This window comes from Bombina bombina, chromosome 6 (assembly GCF_027579735.1).
Source record: "Bombina bombina isolate aBomBom1 chromosome 6, aBomBom1.pri, whole genome shotgun sequence".
In the NCBI taxonomy this organism is placed as follows: domain Eukaryota; kingdom Metazoa; phylum Chordata; class Amphibia; order Anura; family Bombinatoridae; genus Bombina; species Bombina bombina.
The window spans coordinates 1,150,822,938-1,150,841,764 of NC_069504.1; the positions used below are offsets into that span (position 1 = coordinate 1,150,822,938).

General features: G+C 38.6%; 1 protein-coding gene across 1 annotated transcript in view; it reads right to left on the reverse strand.

Moving 5' to 3' along the window:
• LOC128662490 (solute carrier organic anion transporter family member 1A2) overlaps positions 1-18,827 on the reverse strand; it is a 166,877-nt gene that overhangs the window by 36,885 nt on the left and 111,165 nt on the right. Inside the window, exons 9-10 of the mRNA XM_053716274.1 lie at positions 13,064-13,259; positions 681-843 (exon numbers count right to left, since the gene is read on the reverse strand). Coding sequence (XP_053572249.1) covers positions 681-843; positions 13,064-13,259 — 359 coding nt within the window. The remainder of the gene's footprint in view (positions 1-680; positions 844-13,063; positions 13,260-18,827) is intronic.

Here is an 18,827-nt window from a genome sequence, read left to right on the forward strand (position 1 = left end):
TCATGAAAGGCACAAGTGCTAAAGAGGCAGTACCCAAGCTGGGCACCATCCGACAGGGCAAACTTATAAGCTCTGTCCATTTTCAGTTGAGCACTTTTTGGGTTAGCTAAATAAAACTTTCAATTAGAAGAAGTTTGCCAGCAATTACTGTGCTGGACTGTCCTTCTGGATGTGATCTAACTCATGTAGTAGTGGAAAGTTCTTCCTTGTGAAAGGGAGCTGGGCGTTTACCATCTCTCAGAACAATCTCTCTCTCTCTCTGTCTCTCTCTCATATATATATCTATGTATGTATTTCTCTAGAGCATTTCTCCCTCTTCTACCATACTACAGAAGAATGCTGTGTATTTAAAATTGAGCAGATACAATATATATCCAGATTTTGGACTTATATTCAAGAATCCTTACTAGAGATGGAATTAGTTGCTGCCTTTAGGTGCGTTTCTTATTATATATTAATATATAGATAGTATACGTTACTATTGCTGGTTTGACAGATTCTTAAAATACCTGTGACTGATTTTGGAACCTGATGATAGCGCAAAATTAACATTTTATCTCACAAGCAAATGAGCTGTGATAATGTGTTTGTTATGTTGATTTTATATAGAAGTTTGTGAAAGTTTCATAAAAATAAAATAACAAAATAAAATGCCTGGGCCATTGAAGATTGATTTATACCTTATTTTGTCCAGTCCCTGTTACTGAGCTGCAGCCAGCAAGACAAGCAGAGACGTAGGCCACACCATTCTCTCCACAAACAGGATCCCATATGTCAGTAGGGCAGGCGCAGTTTAGGTTGCAGTCTGATTGCAGTTTATCCAGATATGAAACTTGCTCAATACTGGAAGATAATAACAATGTTGTTGTAAAGAGACCGAACTCTCACCTAAGGACACTTTGTGACATTACTCTCATATTGTTTCATGGCAACATCTTAAGTTCATTATAGGGGTCATAGTCTAACAAGGGAATTGATCACAAGGTAAGACCCCATATTAACTACAAAAACCTGTTTGAGTTCTTTAACCAAACTTTGACACTGAATTTGATAATTTTATGAAATGTTGCAGAAATTGCAAGAACCCTAACATAAAAGTACACAGTAAGCCATAGTATGTTTATCCACATTCCTGCATAACTAACATATACTTCTATATTGTGTTAAATATCAATGTCAGAGTAAATGGCTCACTGGCATAAATACCATTAACTAATTTCATTCTCAGTTATGTAGAATATAAATGTTTTTAATTAATTATTCAGGAGCTTCAAACATTATCTTTGTTTTCTTTCATCTTAAATAAAAAAAAAATCATTGTAATTCCATCCCTATTTCCAATAACAAATCCTTTATATATTTCTTTGCGTTTATTTTAGCAAATTCTTCTAACTAGTTCCTATATTGATGACTTACAAATTGTTGCCTGTCTAAGGCTAGGGAAAGCACACATGTGTATAACCATATTTATAAATAGTATTAAATCACAATCACATAAAAAGTTGAATCATATCTGTCCTGTTCCGAGCTGTGCTGAGGGGGTGGGTATCATGAAACCACTCAGAGTGACAAGTTTAGCTTTGCAAACTGCACAATATGACTAATATAGGATTTCTCACGCATGTGACAGAAAATACTAATATCCAGCTCTTGTAAGGCTAATAATTTACATATTGGCCTAGATAACAAGTGGGATTTTTATCACTCATGAGTGCTAACTGCACTCAATGTAAAAAAAAAATAGCGTTTGAAGGTTAGCGCTGGTATTACAAGTTGAAAGTAAAAAGTTAGTGCAAGCAAAAGTCTCAGGCGTGCTGACTTCAAGACTTCGGATATAGCAACCGCGCCAACACCCTCCCCCCATAGACTTCTATGTAGCGTGCTAAAGAAATCGTTTTCTATTTGCCACTCACGTGCTAGACCAACAGCTGAAGGTGTGTTAGGAACAATTCAAATTCCTATGTTCTCCATTTAGAAGAATTTTTAAATATATATTTCGATATAGATATGTTAGACGTGTGCATTTTTTCTTTACAAAGGCATATTTGTTATAAAAATTCAGATATTCGTTTTGTTTTCACGAAACCAATATTCAAACAAATGCACAAAGTTATGTATTAACAAACGGCTAGATTACGAGTTTTGCGGTATGAGTGAAAAAGCAGCGTTAAGGCTCTTTTTCACTACCGCTGGTATTACGAGTCTTGCAGGTTTAGGTGCACCGTACACTTTTTTGGCCGTAACGCAATGTAACTACCGCAGCTTTTAAAAAGTCCTTTTTCAATGGGACATCCCTCCTGCATCACAAACGCTAAAAATAAAATTATTAACCCCTAATCTGCTGCTTCGGACATCGCCGCCACTATAATAAACATATTAACCCCTAAACCGCCGCACTCCCGCATCCCAGACACTAGTTAAATATTATTAACCCCTAATTTGCTGCCCCCGACCTCGCTGCCACCTACTTTATACTTATTAACCCCTAATCTGCCACCCCCAATGTCGCCGCCACCTATATTATAGTTATTAACCCCTAATCTGCTACCCCTAACAACGCCGCCACCTACCTACATTTATTAACCCCTAATCTTCTGCCCAAAACGTCGCCGCCACTATACTAAAGTTATTAACCCCTAAGTCTAACCCTAACACCCACTAACTTTAATGTAATTAAAATACATCTAAATAAAACCTACTATTAATAACTAAATAATTCCTATTTGAAACTAAATACTTACCTGTAAAATAAACCCTAACGGCTAGATTTGGAGTTTTGTCGGTAACGACCCGAAAAACTAACGCCGGCTTTTTTCTGGCCACACCATAAAAATAACTCTGGTATTGAGAGTCCACATAAAGGCTGCGTTAGGCTCCAAAAAAGGAGCGTAGAGCATTTTTAACGCAGCTTCAACTCTCGATACCAGAGTTGCTTACGGACGCGGCCAGCCTCAAAAACGTGCTCGTGCACGATTCCCCCATAGGAAACAATGGGGCTGTTTGAGCTGAAAAAAAACCTAACACCTGCAAAAAAGCCGCGTTCAGCTCCTAACGCAGCCCCATTGTTTGCTATGCGGTAACCCTTCCTACGTCTGCACTTAACACTCTAACATGTACCCCGAGTCTAAACACCCCTAACCTTACACTTATTAACCCCTAATCTGCCGCCCCCGCTATCGCTGACCCCTGCATATTATTATTAACCCCTAATCTTTCGCTCCGTAAACCGCCGCTACTTACATTATCCCTATGTACCCCTAATCTGGTTCCCTAACATCGCCGACCCCTATATTATATTTATTAACCCCTAATCTGTCCCCCTCAACGTCGCCTCCACCTGCCTACACTTATTAACCCCTAATCTGCCGAGCGGACCTGAGCGCTACTATAATAAAGTTATTAACCCCTAATACGCCTCACTAACCCTATATTAAATAGTATTAACCCCTAATCTGCCCTCCCTAACATCGCCGACACCTAACTTCAATTATTAACCCCTAATCTGCCGACCGGAGCTCACCGCTATTCTAATAAATGTATTAACACCTAAAGCTAAGTCTAACCCTAACACTAACACCCCCCTAAGTTAAATATAATTTAAATCTAACAAAATAAATTAACTCTTATTAAATAAATTATTCCTATTTAAAGCTAAATACTTACCTGTAAAATAAATCCTAATATAGCTACAATATAAATTATATTTATATTATAGCTATTTTAGGATTTATATTTATTTTACAGGTAACTTTGTATTTATTTTAACCAGGTACAATAGCTATTAAATAGTTAAGAACTATTTAATAGCTAAAATAGTTAAAATAATTACAAATTTACCTGTAAAAGAAATCCTAACCTAAGTTACAATTAAAACTAACACTATACTATCAATACATTAATTAAATAAACTACCTACAATTAACCTAACACTACACTATCAATAAATTAATTAAATAAACTACCTACAATTAACCTAACACTACACTATCAATAAATTAATTAAATACAATTCCTACAAATAAATACAATTAAATAAACTTGCTAAAGTACAAAAAATAAAAAAGAACTAAGTTACAAAAAATAAAAAATTATCTACAAACATAAGAAAAATATTACAACAATTTTAAACTAATTACACCTACTCTAAGCCCCCTAATAAAACAACAAAGCCCCCCAAAATAAAAAATGCCCTACCCTATTCTAAATTACTAAAGTTAAAAGCTCTTTTACCTTACCAGCCCTGAACAGGGCCCTTTGCGGGGCATGCCCCAAGAAGTTCAGCTCTTTTGCCTGTAAAAAAAAACATACAATACCCCCCCCCAACATTACAACCCACCACCCACATACCCCTAATCTAACCCAAACCCCCCTTAAATAAACCTAACACTAAGCCCCTGAAGATCATCCTACCTTGTATTCACCTCACCAGGTATCACCGATCCGTCCTGGCTCCAAAATCTTCATCCAACCCAAGCGGGGGTTGGCGATCCATCATCCGGTGCCTGAAGAGGTCCAGAAGAGGCTCCAAAGTCTTCATCCTATCCGGGAAGAAGAGGCGATCCGGACCGGCAACCATCTTGATCCAAGCGGCATCTTCTATCTTCATCGGATGACGACCGGCTCCATCCTGAAGACCTCCACCGCGGACCCATCTTCTTCCGGCGACGTCCAACTGCAGAATGACGGTTCCTTTAAGGGACGTCATCCAAGATGGCGTCCCTCGAATTCCGATTGGCTGATATGATTCTATCAGCCAATCGGAATTAAGGTAGGAATATTCTGATTGGCTGATGGAATCAGCCAATCAGAATCAAGTTCAATCCGATTGGCTGATCCAATCAGCCAATCAGATTGAGCTCGCATTCTATTGGCTGATCGGCACAGCCAATAGAATGCGAGCTCAATCTGATTGGCTGATTGGATCAGCCAATCGGATTGAACTTGATTCTGATTGGCTGATAGGGATCCTATCAGCCAATCGGAATTCGAGGGACGCCATCTTGGATGACGTCCCTTAAAGGAACCGTCATTCTGCAGTTGGACGTCGCCGGAAGAAGATGGGTCCGCGGTGGAGGTCTTCAGGATGGAGCCGGTCGTCATCAGATGAAGATAGAAGATGCCTCTTGGATCAAGATGGTTGCCGGTCTGGATTGCCTCTTCTTCCCGGATAGGATGAAGACTTTGGAGCCTCTTCTGGACCTCTTCAGGCACCGGATGATGGATCGCCAACCCCCGCTTGGGTTGGATGAAGATTTTGGAGCCAGGACGGATCGGTGATACCTGGTGAGGTGAAGACAAGGTAGGAGGATCTTCTGGGGCTTAGTGTTAGGTTTATTTAAGGGGGGTTTGGGTTAGATTAGGGGTATGTGGGTGGTGGGTTGTAATGTTGGGGGGGGGTATTGTATGTTTTTTTTTTACAGGCAAAAGAGCTGAACTTCTTGGGGCATGCCCCACAAAGGGCCCTGTTCAGGGCTGGTAAGGTAAAAGAGCTTTTAACTTTAGTAATTTAGAATAGGGTAGGGCATTTTTTATTTTGGGGGGCTTTGTTGTTTTATTAGGGGGCTTAGAGTAGGTGTAATTAGTTTAAAATTGTTGTAATATTTTTCTTATGTTTGTAGATATTTTTTTATTTTTTGTAACTTAGTTCTTTTTTATTTTTTGTACTTTAGCAAGTTTATTTAATTGTATTTATTTGTAGGAATTGTATTTAATTAATTTATTGATAGTGTAGTGTTAGGTTAATTGTAGGTAATTGTAGGTAGTTTATTTAATTAATTTATTGATAGTATAGTGTTAGTTTTAATTGTAACTTAGGTTAGGATTTCTTTTACAGGTAAATTTGTAATTATTTTAACTATTTTAGCTATTAAATAGTTCTTAACTATTTAATAGCTATTGTACCTGGTTAAAATAAATACAAAGTTACCTGTAAAATAAATATAAATCCTAAAATAGCTATAATATAAATATAATTTATATTGTAGCTATATTAGGATTTATTTTACAGGTAAGTATTTAGCTTTAAATAGGAATAATTTATTTAATAAGAGTTAATTTATTTCGTTAGATTTAAATTATATTTAACTTAGGGGGGGTGTTAGTGTTAGGGTTAGACTTAGCTTTAGGGGTTAATCCATTTATTAGAATAGCGGTGAGCTCCGGTCGGCAGATTAGGGGTTAATAATTGAAGTTAGGTGTCGGCGATGTTAGGGAGGGCAGATTAGGGGTTAATACTATTTATTATAGGGTTAGTGAGGCGGATTAGGGGTTAATAACTTTATTATAGTAGCTCTCAGGTCCGCTCGGCAGATTAGGGGTTAATAAGTGTAGGCAGGTGGAGGCGACGTTGTGGGGGGCAGATTAGGGGTTAATAAATATAATATAGGGGTCGGCGGTGTTAGGGGCAGCAGATTAGGGGTACATAAGGATAACGTAGGTGGCGGCGCTTTGCGGTCGGCAGATTAGGGGTTAATAAGTGTAGGCAGGTGGAGGCGACGTTGTGGGGGGCAGATTAGGGGTTAATAAATATAATATAGGGGTCGGCGGTGTTAGGGGCAGCAGATTAGGGGTACATAAGGATAACGTAGGTGGCGGTCGGCAGATTAGGGGTTAAAAAAATTTATTCGAATGTCGGCGATGTGGGGGGACCTCGGTTTAGGGGTACATAGGTAGTTTATGGGTGTTAGTGTACTTTAGAGTACAGTAGTTAAGAGCTTTAGAAACCGGCGTTAGCCCAGAAAGCTCTTAACTACTGACATTTTTCCTGCGGCTGGAGTTTTGTCGTTAGATGTCTAACGCTCACTTCAGAAACAACTCTAAATACCGGAGTTAGATAGGATACGCAATTGACGTAAGGGGATCTGCGGTATGGAAAAGTTGCGGCTGAAAAGTGAGCGTTAGACCCTATTTTGAGTGACTCCAAATACCGGCGGTAGCCTAAAACCAGCGTTAGGAGCCTCTAACGCTGGTTTTCACGGCTAACGCCAAACTCCAAATCTAGGCCTAAGATAGCTACAATATAAATACTAGTTACATTGTATCTAGCTTAGGTTTTATTTTTATTTCACAGCTAAGTTTGTATTTATTTTAACTAGGTTATTACACCTAATCTAATAGCCCTATCAAAATAAAAAAGCCTCCCCAAAATAAAAAAACCCTAGCCTAAATTAAACTGCCAATAGCCCTTAAAAGGGCCTTTTGCAGGGCATTGCCCCAAAGAAATCAGTTCTTTTACCTGTAAAAAAAATACAAACAACCCCCCAACAGTAAAACCCACCACCCACACAACAAAACCCGCCAAATAAAATCCTAACTAAAAAAACCTAAGACGGCATGTCGGGTCTTCAAAAAATGTAAGTGGATCTTTAGGGGATAGTGGTAGGGTTTTTTTTAAGGGTTTATTGGGTAGGTTTTATTTTTAGCTTAGGGTTTGTGCGGAAAAAGAGCTAAATGCCCTTTTAAGGGCAATGCCCATCCAAATGCCCTTTTCAGGGCAATGGGGAGCTTAGGTTTTTTTAGTTAGGATTTTATTTGGCGGGTTTTGTTGTGTGGGTGGTGGGTTTTACTGTTGGGGGGGTGTTTGTATTTTTTTTTTACAAGTAAAAGAGCTAATTTCTTTGGGGCAATGCCCCGCAAAAGGCCCTTTTAAGGGCTATTGGCAGTTTAGTTTAGGCTAGGGTTTTTTTTTTTGGGGGGGGGCTTTTTTATTTTGATAGGGCTATTAGATTAGGTGTAATAAGTTTAAATATTTGATAATTTCTTTTTTATTTTGTGTAATTTAGTGTTTGTTTGTTTTTGTAATTTAATTAATTGTAGTTAATAAATGTAATTTATTTAATTGTAGTGTAAGGTTAGGTGTTAGTGTAACTCAGGTTAGGTTTTATTTTACAGGTAAATTTGCATTTATTTTAGCTAGGTATTTAGTAAATAGTTAATAACTATTTAGTAACTAGTCTACCTAGTTAAAATAAATACAAACTTGCCTGTAAAATAAAAATAAACCCTAAGCTAGATGCAATGTAACTATTAGTTATATTGTAGCTAGCTTAGGGTTTATTTTACAGGTAAGTATTTAGTTTTAAATAGGAATTATTTAGTTAATGATAGTAATTTTTATTTAGATTTATTTTAATTATATTAAAGTTAGTGGGTGTTAGGGTTAGGGTTAGACTTGGGGTTAGGGGCTAATAACTTTAGTATAGTGTCGGCGAAGTTGGGGGCGGAAGATTAGGGGTTAATAAATGTAGGTAGGTGGTGGCGATGTTAGGGGTGGCAGATTAGGGGTTAATAAGTGTAGGAAGGTGTCGGGGGCGGTAGATAAATATAATGTAGGTGTCGGCGATGTCAGGGGTGGCAGGTTAGGGGTTAATAACTTTAGTATAGTGTTGGCGGTGTCGGGGGTGGCAGATTAGGGGTTAATAAATATAATGTAGGTGTTGGTGATGTCAGGGCGGCAGATTAGGGGTGTTTAGACTCGGGGATCATGTTAGGGTGTTAGGTGTAAACATAAGTTTAGTTTGCCCATAGGAATCAATGGGGCTGCGTTACGGAGCTTTACACTCCTTTATTGCAGGTGTTAGGCTTTTTTTCAGCTGGCTCTCCCCATTGATGTCTATGGGGAAATCGTGCACAAACACGTAAAACCAGCTCACCGCAGTGCTGCTATTGGAGTGCGGTATGGAGCTCAATTTTGCTTTACGCTGCAATATTGCCTGCTAACGCCGGGTTTTTGCAAACCTGCAATACCAGCGCTGTAGGTAAGTGAGCGGTGACAAAAACTTGCAAGTTAGTACCGAGCAGCTCTTACCGTAAAACTCATAATCTAGTCGAAAATTAATTAGTATATACTGTATTTGTTTCTTTTAAATTAGCTTTAAAAGGTAAAATACCTACCTATAGCGCGCTGGGGAGCCGCACTAACTCAGACTCTTCTTCATAGAGCTGGGCAGTGCTAAGCCTCCTATTAGTACTGCCCTGGACTCTGTGGCGAAGGGTTGGCATTAGCCCGGCTCCCCCAATGTGCTATAGGTAAGTATAAAACTACAGGTGACACTTTTTCACCTGCAGCAAAGAACATTTACATTAATTTTAGCTATAACAAAGTCTAAATGTTACCAAATGGTGCAGCAAATGAATATTCTGACACTAGCACACCCCACAAAAGAAGCACATTTCCATTCAACCAAAAGTGATGCAAAGCCTGCCCTCGATTCCTAACAGAGATAATCTCACCACCCAGCAAAGAACAGGAATACAAAATCCAGGGCGGTTTTACTTGCTCTTTATCAAAAGTTGTGTAGCTCATAACATGAAACAAATTAAAAAATAGGGGAACACTACATGGTTAAAACGGGACAAAAGCTCAGGAATGAATCTCCACCGATTCACAATCACTAACAAAATAACGGATACAGCAGTAGGGAAACATTTCAACAGACCAAATGCAGGGTTAGAAAATAACAGGACTGTAAAGGAAACTTCAGATACCAAAGGGAAAGAAGGATTTGGGAATACAAATTCATAAGCCTATTTGACTCTTCCAGGGTGGAACTGACCCATGGCTCTCATATTTCCTAAGGACATGGTAAATCTACTAATTTCTTAATAGTAAACCATTCACTCAGAGCTATTTAATCACACAGGTGACTGGTATAATACCCCCTGCCCAGTGGAGACCGATCAGCATCATCCTGCACTCTGTTTACCGCTGTGTTATACATATTCATGTAATCATGTCCAGGAACCACAACTTCCCACATCCCTGTGATGCCCAACTACAACTGTATATAAATATGTCTGAGCTTCACTTGGTCATCTAAAAGCCTATTAGTTAGCTTTTAAAGGTATCACTTGTACATCGCTTTTGTTATTTATACTTTCTGTAATTCAGGCAGAGTATGTTGCTATAAACACATTTCCAATTTACTTCTATTATCATATTTTCTTCATTTTCTTGGTATCTCTTGTAGAAAATAAGAGAGCACGTGTCGGCAGCAGTTTGCAAGAAGGTTATCCATTGGCAAGAGCACTTGATGGAAGCATTTTTTCCTGCCAGCCGTGTTCCAGACATGTGCAGTCTATGCATCTGTGTATCTCTTCAGCAAAGAATAGTGTGAGAACAAAGCAAATCTGATAATAAAATGAATTTTTTTTAAATTGTATGCTCTGAATCACAAATTAAAAATGTTTCTTTCATGATTCAGATAGAGATTGCAATTTTAAACAACTTTCCAATTTACTTCTATTTTCAAATAGTGTGCACGTCTCTAGAACACTATATGGCAGCAGTTTTAGTGTGCACGTCTCTAGAACACTATATGGCAGCAGTTTTAGTGTGCACGTCTCTAGAACACTATATGGCAGCAGTTTTAGTGTGCACGTCTCTAGAACACTATATGGCAGCAGTTTTAGTGTGCACGTCTCTAGAACACTATATGGCAGCAGTTTTAGTGTGCACGTCTCTAGAACACTATATGGCAGCAGTTTTAGTGTGCACGTCTCTAGAACACTATATGGCAGCAGTTTTGCAAGAATGCATTTGTAGGAGCACTAGATGACAGCACTACTTCCTGCCAAGTAGTTCTCCAGATGCTACCTAGGTATCTCTTCAGCATAGAATATCATGGGAAAAAAGCAAATATGATGAGAGAAATACATTTGAAACTTTTAAAAAAATTGTATGTTTTGTCTGAGTCACAAAATCATTTTTTGGGGTTTCATATCCCTTTAAGCTTCATTACATTAAATGGAGCTGCATCTTGTAACTGTTCATCTCTGTGTATAGAACATGCACCACTGTGAAGACCACCAGCATCACAAAACCCCTTCATAAGCTTGTAACAAATCACATAAAACAGACACCACAACAATACATCAGAGTGACAATAAATGCTGCGTCTGTAACTGTTCATCTCTGTGTATAGAGCGTGCTCCACTGTGAAGACCACCAGCATCACAAAACCCCTTCATAACCTTGTAACAAATCACATAAAACAGACACCACAACAATACATCAGAGTGACAATAAATGCTGTGTCTTGTAACTGTTCATCTCTGTGTATAGAACGTGCTCCACTGTGAAGACCACCCGCATCACAAAACCCCTTCATAACCTTGTAACAAATCACATAAAACAGACACCACAACAATACATCACAGTGACAATAAATGCTGCGTCTTGTAACTGTTCATCTCTGTGTATAGAGCGTGCTCCACTGTGAAGACCACCCGCATCACAAAACCCCTTCATAACCTTGTAACAAATCACATAAAACAGACACCACAACAATACATCACAGTGACAATAAATGCTGCGTCTGTAACTGTTCATCTCTGTGTATAGAGCGTGCTCCACTGTGAAGACCACCCGCATCACAAAACCCCTTCATAACCTTGTAACAAATCACATAAAACAGACACCACCACAATACATCACAGTGACAATAAATGCTGCGTCTTGTAACTGTTCATCTCTGTGTATAGAGCGTGCTCCACTGTGAAGACCACCAGCATCACAAAACCCCTTCATAACCTTGTAACAAATCACATAAAACAGACACCACAACAATACATCACAGTGACAATAAATGCTGTGTCTTGTAACTGTTCATCTCTGTGTATAGAACGTGCTCCACTGTGAAAACCACCAGCATCACAAAACCCCTTCACAACCTTGTAACAAATCACATAAAACAGACACCACAACAATACATCAGAGTGACAATAAATGCTGCGTCTTGTAACTGTTCATCTCTGTGTATAGAGCGTGCTCCACTGTGAAGACCACCAGCATCACAAAACCCCTTCATAACCTTGTAATAAATTACATAAAACAGACACCACCACAATACATCACAGTGACAATAAATGCTGCGTCTTGTCCCTGGCTTCCTGTTTCTTGCCGAGGAGCGAGGGTGGTGGATTATATGTGTATTCCATAGATTATGGTAACTAAGATGGTCAGTGATATTCACTAAACCAAATGAAAATCTGTATTTTAGAATAGGCTATTTATAGTATTAATAAAATTGCACTCACCTTACTTGACAACTTAAGGGTCGATTTATCAAGGGCCAAATGGCCCCTGATGCCCGTTTTGAAACAGCAGTTATAAAGCAGTGGTCTTAAGATCACTGCTCCTTAACTGATCCGACGACTTTGAGGCTGCAGACATCAATCCGCTCTATAGTGTACGATCGGTTTGATTGACCCCTTCCTGCACAAGCAGTATGCTGTCAGCATTCAGCAATGTCTGGCGGACATGATACGCTACAGCTATTGATAAATCAGCCCCTTGGTCTTGTTAGTATCATACATCATGTAAACCTGTGTGCTGCTACCTGTATGTATATATATATATATATATATATGTGTGTGTGTGTGTGTGTGTGTGTGTATGTATGTATGTGTGAGTGTGTATGTATGTGTGAATGTGTGTGTGAGTGTATGTATGTGTGAGTGTGTGTGTGAATGTGTGAGTGTATGTATGTGTGAATGTGTGTCTGTGTGTGTGTGTGTGTGTGTGAGTGTATGTATGTGTGTGTATGTATGTATGTGTGAATGTGTGTGTGTATGTATGTGTGAATGTGTGTGTGTATGTGTGTGTGTGTGTATGTGTGAATATGTGTGTGAGTGTATGTATGTGTGTGTATGTATGTATGTGTGAATGTGTGTGTGAGTGTATGTATGTGTGTATATGTGTGAATGTGTGTGTGAGTGTGTATGTACGTGTGTGTGAATGTGTGTGTGAGTGTATGTATGTGTGTATATGTGTGTGAGTGTGTATGTACGTGTGTGTGAATGTGTGTGTGAGTGTATGTATGTATGTATGAATGTGTTTATTTGTGTGTGTGTATGTGTGTGTTTGTTTTGTCTGTGACATTATGTATATGTTTGTTTCTATATGTGTGTGTATGTGTCTGTGTTTATTTGTGTGTATGTGTATATGAGTATGTTTGTGTGTGTTTGTGAATTTGTGTGTGGGTTGCTTTTGTTCTTTATTACATACAATATTAATACTAAACAGAAAAACACATCAGATGAGGAATATCTGAGCAGACTGTACCCATCATATGAAACTGTTAAACCAGCAACAGCAGAGTTCTTGCAGACCATTGCAAAGGCTGAATAATAGATCAGATACTCAATTATTGAACTCCAAAATCCAATCATGGCAGCCTGGTACGTGGTACACTTGAATCTCTTCATCAAATATCCACCCAAAAAGTATCCAATGCAGATAACTGGCAAATTATACACCGCTGTGGGGAAAAAGAAATCTGTGTCAGTCTGAAATACACAAGTATTGCTCTCATGGCACACACTGTTATTTTTATTATTACTGCAGTGATCACAAACATACACGTCCTGTATAAATGCTCCCATCAGTATGAGCAGTGTCAAAAACTGCAGAAGAGCAACGCTGTTCAAAACTATTTCTGTCATCCATACACAAGCGCAGCATCTAAATATGATTATTAGAATTATTTTAGAGGAAAAAATTTGAAGTAAAATCTGCTTACCTTTAAACTGAAACAAACACAACAGCTATTAAATTGTGTCTAACTACTAATGCTTATTGGCTAATATCTACTGATACAGAATATACTTCCTACAAAAACTCTTTGGTTGATTGCCTTATGCTTATCCAAGGTATTAGTTTGTACGTAGGATAACCTTATGCTTATCCCAGGCATTAGTTAGTATGTAGGATAGCCTTATGCTTATCCCAGGTATTAGTTTGTACATAGGATAGCCTTATGTTTATCCCAGGCATTAGTTAGTATGTAGGATAGCCTTATGCTTATCCCAGGCATTAGTTAGTATGAAGAATAGCCTTATGCTTATCCCAGGCATTTGTTAGTACATAGGATAGTCTTATGCTTATCTCAGGCATTAGTTAGTACATAGGATAGCCTTATGCTAATCTCAGGCATTAGTTAGTACATAGGATAGCCTTATGCTAATCTCAGGCATTAGTTAGTACATAGGATAGCCTTATGCTAATCTCAGGCATTAGTTGGTACGTAGGATAGCCTTATGCTAATCTCAGGCATTAGTTAGTACATAGGATAGCCTTATGCTAATCTCAGGCATTAGTTAGTACATAGGATAGCCTTATGCTAATCTCAGGCATTAGCTAGTACATAGGATAGCCTTATGCTAATCTCAGGCATTAGTTAGTACATAGGATAGCCTTATGCTAATCTCAGGCATTAGTTAGTACATAGGATAGCCTTATGCTAATCTCAGGCATTAGCTAGTACATAGGATAGCCTTATGCTTATCCCAAGCATTAGTTAGTACGTAGGATAGCCTTATGCTAATCTCAGGCATTAGTTAGTACATAGGATAGTCTTATGCTTATCTCAGGCATTAGTTAGTACATAGGATAGCCTTATGCTAATCTCAGGCATTAGTTAGTACATAGGATAGCCTTATGCTAATCTCAGGCATTAGTTAGTACATAGGATAGCCTTATGCTAATCTCAGGCATTAGTTAGTACATAGGATAGCCTTATGCTTATCCCAGGCATTAGTTAGTATGTAGGATAGCCTTATGCTAATCTCAGGCATTAGCTAGTAGGTAGTATAGCCTTATGCTTATCCCAGGCATTAGTTAGTATGTAGGATAGCCTTATGCTAATCTCAGGCATTAGTTAGTACATAGGATAGTCTTATGCTTATCTCAGGCATTAGTTAGTACATAGGGTAGTCTTATGCTTATCTCAGGCATTAGTTAGTACATAGGATAGCCTTATGCTAATCTCAGGCATTAGTTAGTACATAGGATAGCCTTATGCTAATCTCAGGCATTAGTTAGTACATAGGATAGCATTATGCTAATCTCAGGCTTTAGCTAGTAGGTAGTATAGCCTTATGCTTATCCCAGGCATTAGTTAGTATGTAGGATAGCCTTATGCTAATCTCAGGCATTAGTTAGTAAATAGGATAGCTTTATGCTAATCTCAGGCATTAGTTAGTACATAGGATAGCCTTATGCTAATCTCAGGCATTAGTTGGTACATAGGATAGCCTTATGCTAATCTCAGGCATTAGTTAGTGTGTAGGATAGCCTTATGCTTATCCCAGCCATTAGTATGTAGGATAGCCTTATGCTTATCTCAGGCATTAGCTAGTAGGTAGTATAGCCTTATGCTAATATCAGGCATTAGCTAGTAGGTAGTATAGCCTTATGCTAATCTCAGGCATTAGCTAGTAGGTAGTATAGCCTTATGCTAATCTCAGGCATTAGTTAGTATGTAAGATAGCCTTATGTTTATCTCAGGCATTAGTTAGTATGTAAGATAGCCTTATGCTTATCCCAGGCATTAGTTAGTATGTAGGATAGCCTTATGCTAATCTCAGGCATTAGTTAGTATGTAGGATAGATTTATGCATATCTCAGGCATTAGTTAGTATGTAGGATAGCCTTATGCTTATCCCAGGCATTAGTTAGTATGTAGGATAGACTTATGCTTATCCCCGGCATTAGTTAGTACGTAGGATAGCCTTATGCTTATCCCAGGCATTAGTTAGTATGTAGGATAGCCTTATGCTTATCCCAGGCATTAGTTAGTATGTAGGATAGCCTTATGCTAATCTCAGGCATTAGTTAGTACGTAGGATAGCCTTAGGCTTATCCCAGGCATTAGTTAGTATGTAGGATAGACTTATGTTTATCCCCGGCATTAGTTAGTACATAGGATAGCCTTATGCTTATTCCAGGCATTAGTTAGTATGTAGGATAGCCTTATGCTTATCCCAGGCATTAGTTAGTATGTAGGATAGCCTTATGCTTATCCCAGGCATTAGTTAGTATGTAGGATAGACTTATGCTTATCCCAGGCATTAGTTAGTATGTAGGATAGACTTATGCTTATCCCAGGCATTAGTTAGTACGTAGGATAGCCTTATGCTTATCCCAGGCATTAGTTAGTACGTAGGATAGCCTTATGCTTATCCCAGGCATTAGTTAGTACGTAGGATAGCTTTATGCTTATCCCAGGCATTAGTTAGTATGTAGGATAGCCTTATGCTTATCCCCGGCATTAGTTAGTATGTAGGATAGCCTTATGCTTATCCCAGGCATTAGTTAGTATGTAGGATAGCCTTATGCTTATCCCCGGCATTAGTTAGTACGTAGGATAGCCTTATGCTTATCCCAGGCATTAGCTAGTACATAGGATAGCCTTATGTTTATCCCAGGCATTAGTTAGTACGTAGGATAGCCTTATGCTTATCCCAGGCATTAGTTAGTATGTAGGATAGCCTTATGCTTATCCCAGGCATTAGTTAGTACGTAGTATAGCCTTATGCTTATCCCAGGCATTCATTAGTATGTAGGATAGACTTATGCTTATCCCCGGCATTAGTTAGTATGTAGGATAGTCTTATGCTTATCCCAGGCATTAGTTAGTATGTAGGATAGCCTTATGCTTATCCCAGGCATTAGTTAGTACGTAAGATAGCCTTATGCTTATCCCAGGCATTAGTTAGTATGTAGGATAGCCTTATGCTAATCTCAGGCATTAGTTAGTACGTAGGATAGCCTTATGCTTATCCCAGGCATTAGTTAGTATGTAGGATAGCCTTATGCTAATCTCAGGCATTAGCTAGTAGGTAGTATAGCCTTATGCTTATCCCAGGCATTAGTTAGTATGTAGGATAGCCTTATGCTAATCTCAGGCATTAGTTAGTACATAGGATAGTCTTATGCTTATCTCAGGCATTAGTTAGTACATAGGGTAGCCTTATGCTAATCTCAGGCATTAGTTAGTACATAGGATAGCCTTATGCTAATCTCAGGCATTAGTTAGTACATAGGATAGCCTTATGCTAATCTCAGACATTAGTTAGTACATAGGATAGCCTTATGCTAATCTCAGGCATTAGTTAGTACATAGGATAGCCTTATGCTAATCTCAGGCCTTAGCTAGTAGGTAGTATAGCCTTATGCTTATCCCAGGCATTAGTTAGTATGTAGGATAGCCTTATGCTAATCTCAGGCATTAGTTAGTACGTAGGATAGTCTTATGCTTATCCCAGGCATTAGTTAGTATGTAGGATAGACTTATGCTTATCCCCGGCATTAGTTAGTATGTAGGATAGACTTATGCTTATCCCCGGCATTAGTTAGTACGTAGGATAGCCTTATGCTTATCCCAGGCATTAGTTAGTACGTAGGATAGCCTTATGCTTATCCCAGGCATTAGTTAGTACGTAGGATAGCTTTATGCTTATCCCAGGCATTAGTTAGTATGTAGGATAGTTTTATGCTTATACCAGGCATTAGTTAGTATGTAGGATAGCCTTATGCTTATCTCAGGCATTAGTTAGTATGTAGGATAGCCTTATGCTTATCCCAGGCATTAGTTAGTACGTAGGATAGCCTTATGCTTTTCTCAGGCATTAGTTAGTACGTAGGATAGACTTATGCTTATCTCAGGCATTAGTTAGTACATAGGATTGCCTTATGCTAATCTCAGGCATTAGTTAGTACATAGGATAGCCTTATGCTAATCTCAGGCATTAGTTAGTACATAGGATAGCCTTATGCTAATCTCAGGCATTAGTTAGTACATAGGTTAGCCTTATGCTTATCCCCGGCATTAGTTAGTACGTAGGATAGCCTTATGCTTATCTCAGGCATTAGCTAGTACATAGGATAGCCTTATGCTTATCCCAGGCATTAGTTAGTACGTAGGATAGCCTTATGCTTATCCCAGGCATTAGTTAGTACGTAGGATAGACTTATGCTTATCTCAGGCATTAGCTAGTACATAGGATAGCCTTATGCTTATCCCAGGCATTAGTTAGTATGTAGGATAGTCTTATGCTAATCTCAGGCATTAGTTAGTACTTAGGATAGCCTTATGCTTATCCCAGGCATTAGTTAGTACATAGGTTAGCCTTATGCTTATCCCCGGCATTAGTTAGTACGTAGGATAGCCTTATGCTTATCTCAGGCATTAGCTAGTACATAGGATAGCCTTATGCTTATCCCAGGCATTAGTTAGTACGTAGGATAGCCTTATCCTTATCCCAGGCATTAGTTAGTATGTAGGATAGCCTTATGCTTATCCCAGGCATTAGTTAGTACGTAGTATAGCCTAATGCTTATCCCAGGCATTCATTAGTATGTAGGATAGCCTTATGCTTATCCCCGGCATTAGTTAGTACGTAGGATAGCCTTATGCTTATCCCAGGCATTAGTTAGTACGTAGGATAGCTTTATGCTTATCCCAGGCATTAGTTAGTATGTAGGATAGCTTTATGCTTATACCAGGCATTAGTTAGTATGTAGGATAGCCTTATGCTTATCCCAGGCATTAGTTAGTATGTAGGATAGCCTTATGCTTATCCCAGGCATTAGTTAATACGTAGGATAGCCTTATGCTTATCTCAGGCATTAGTTAGTATGTAGGATAGCCTTATGCTTATCCCAGGCATTAGTTAGTACATAGGATAGACTTATGCTTATCTCAGGCATTAGTTAGTACATAGGATAGACTTATGCTTATCTCAGGCATTAGTTAGTACGTAGGATAGACTTATGCTTATCTCAGGCATTAGTTAGTACATAGGATAGCCTTATGCTAATCTCAGGCATTAGTTAGTACATAGGATAGCCTTATGCTAATCTAAGGCATTAGTTAGTACATAGGATAGACTTATGCTTATCTCAGGCATTAGTTAGTACATAGGATAGCCTTATGCTAATCTCAGGCATTAGTTAGTACATAGGATAGCCTTATGCTAATCTCAGGCATTAGTTAGTACATAGGTTAGCCTTATGCTTATCCCCGGCATTAGTTAGTATGTAGGAT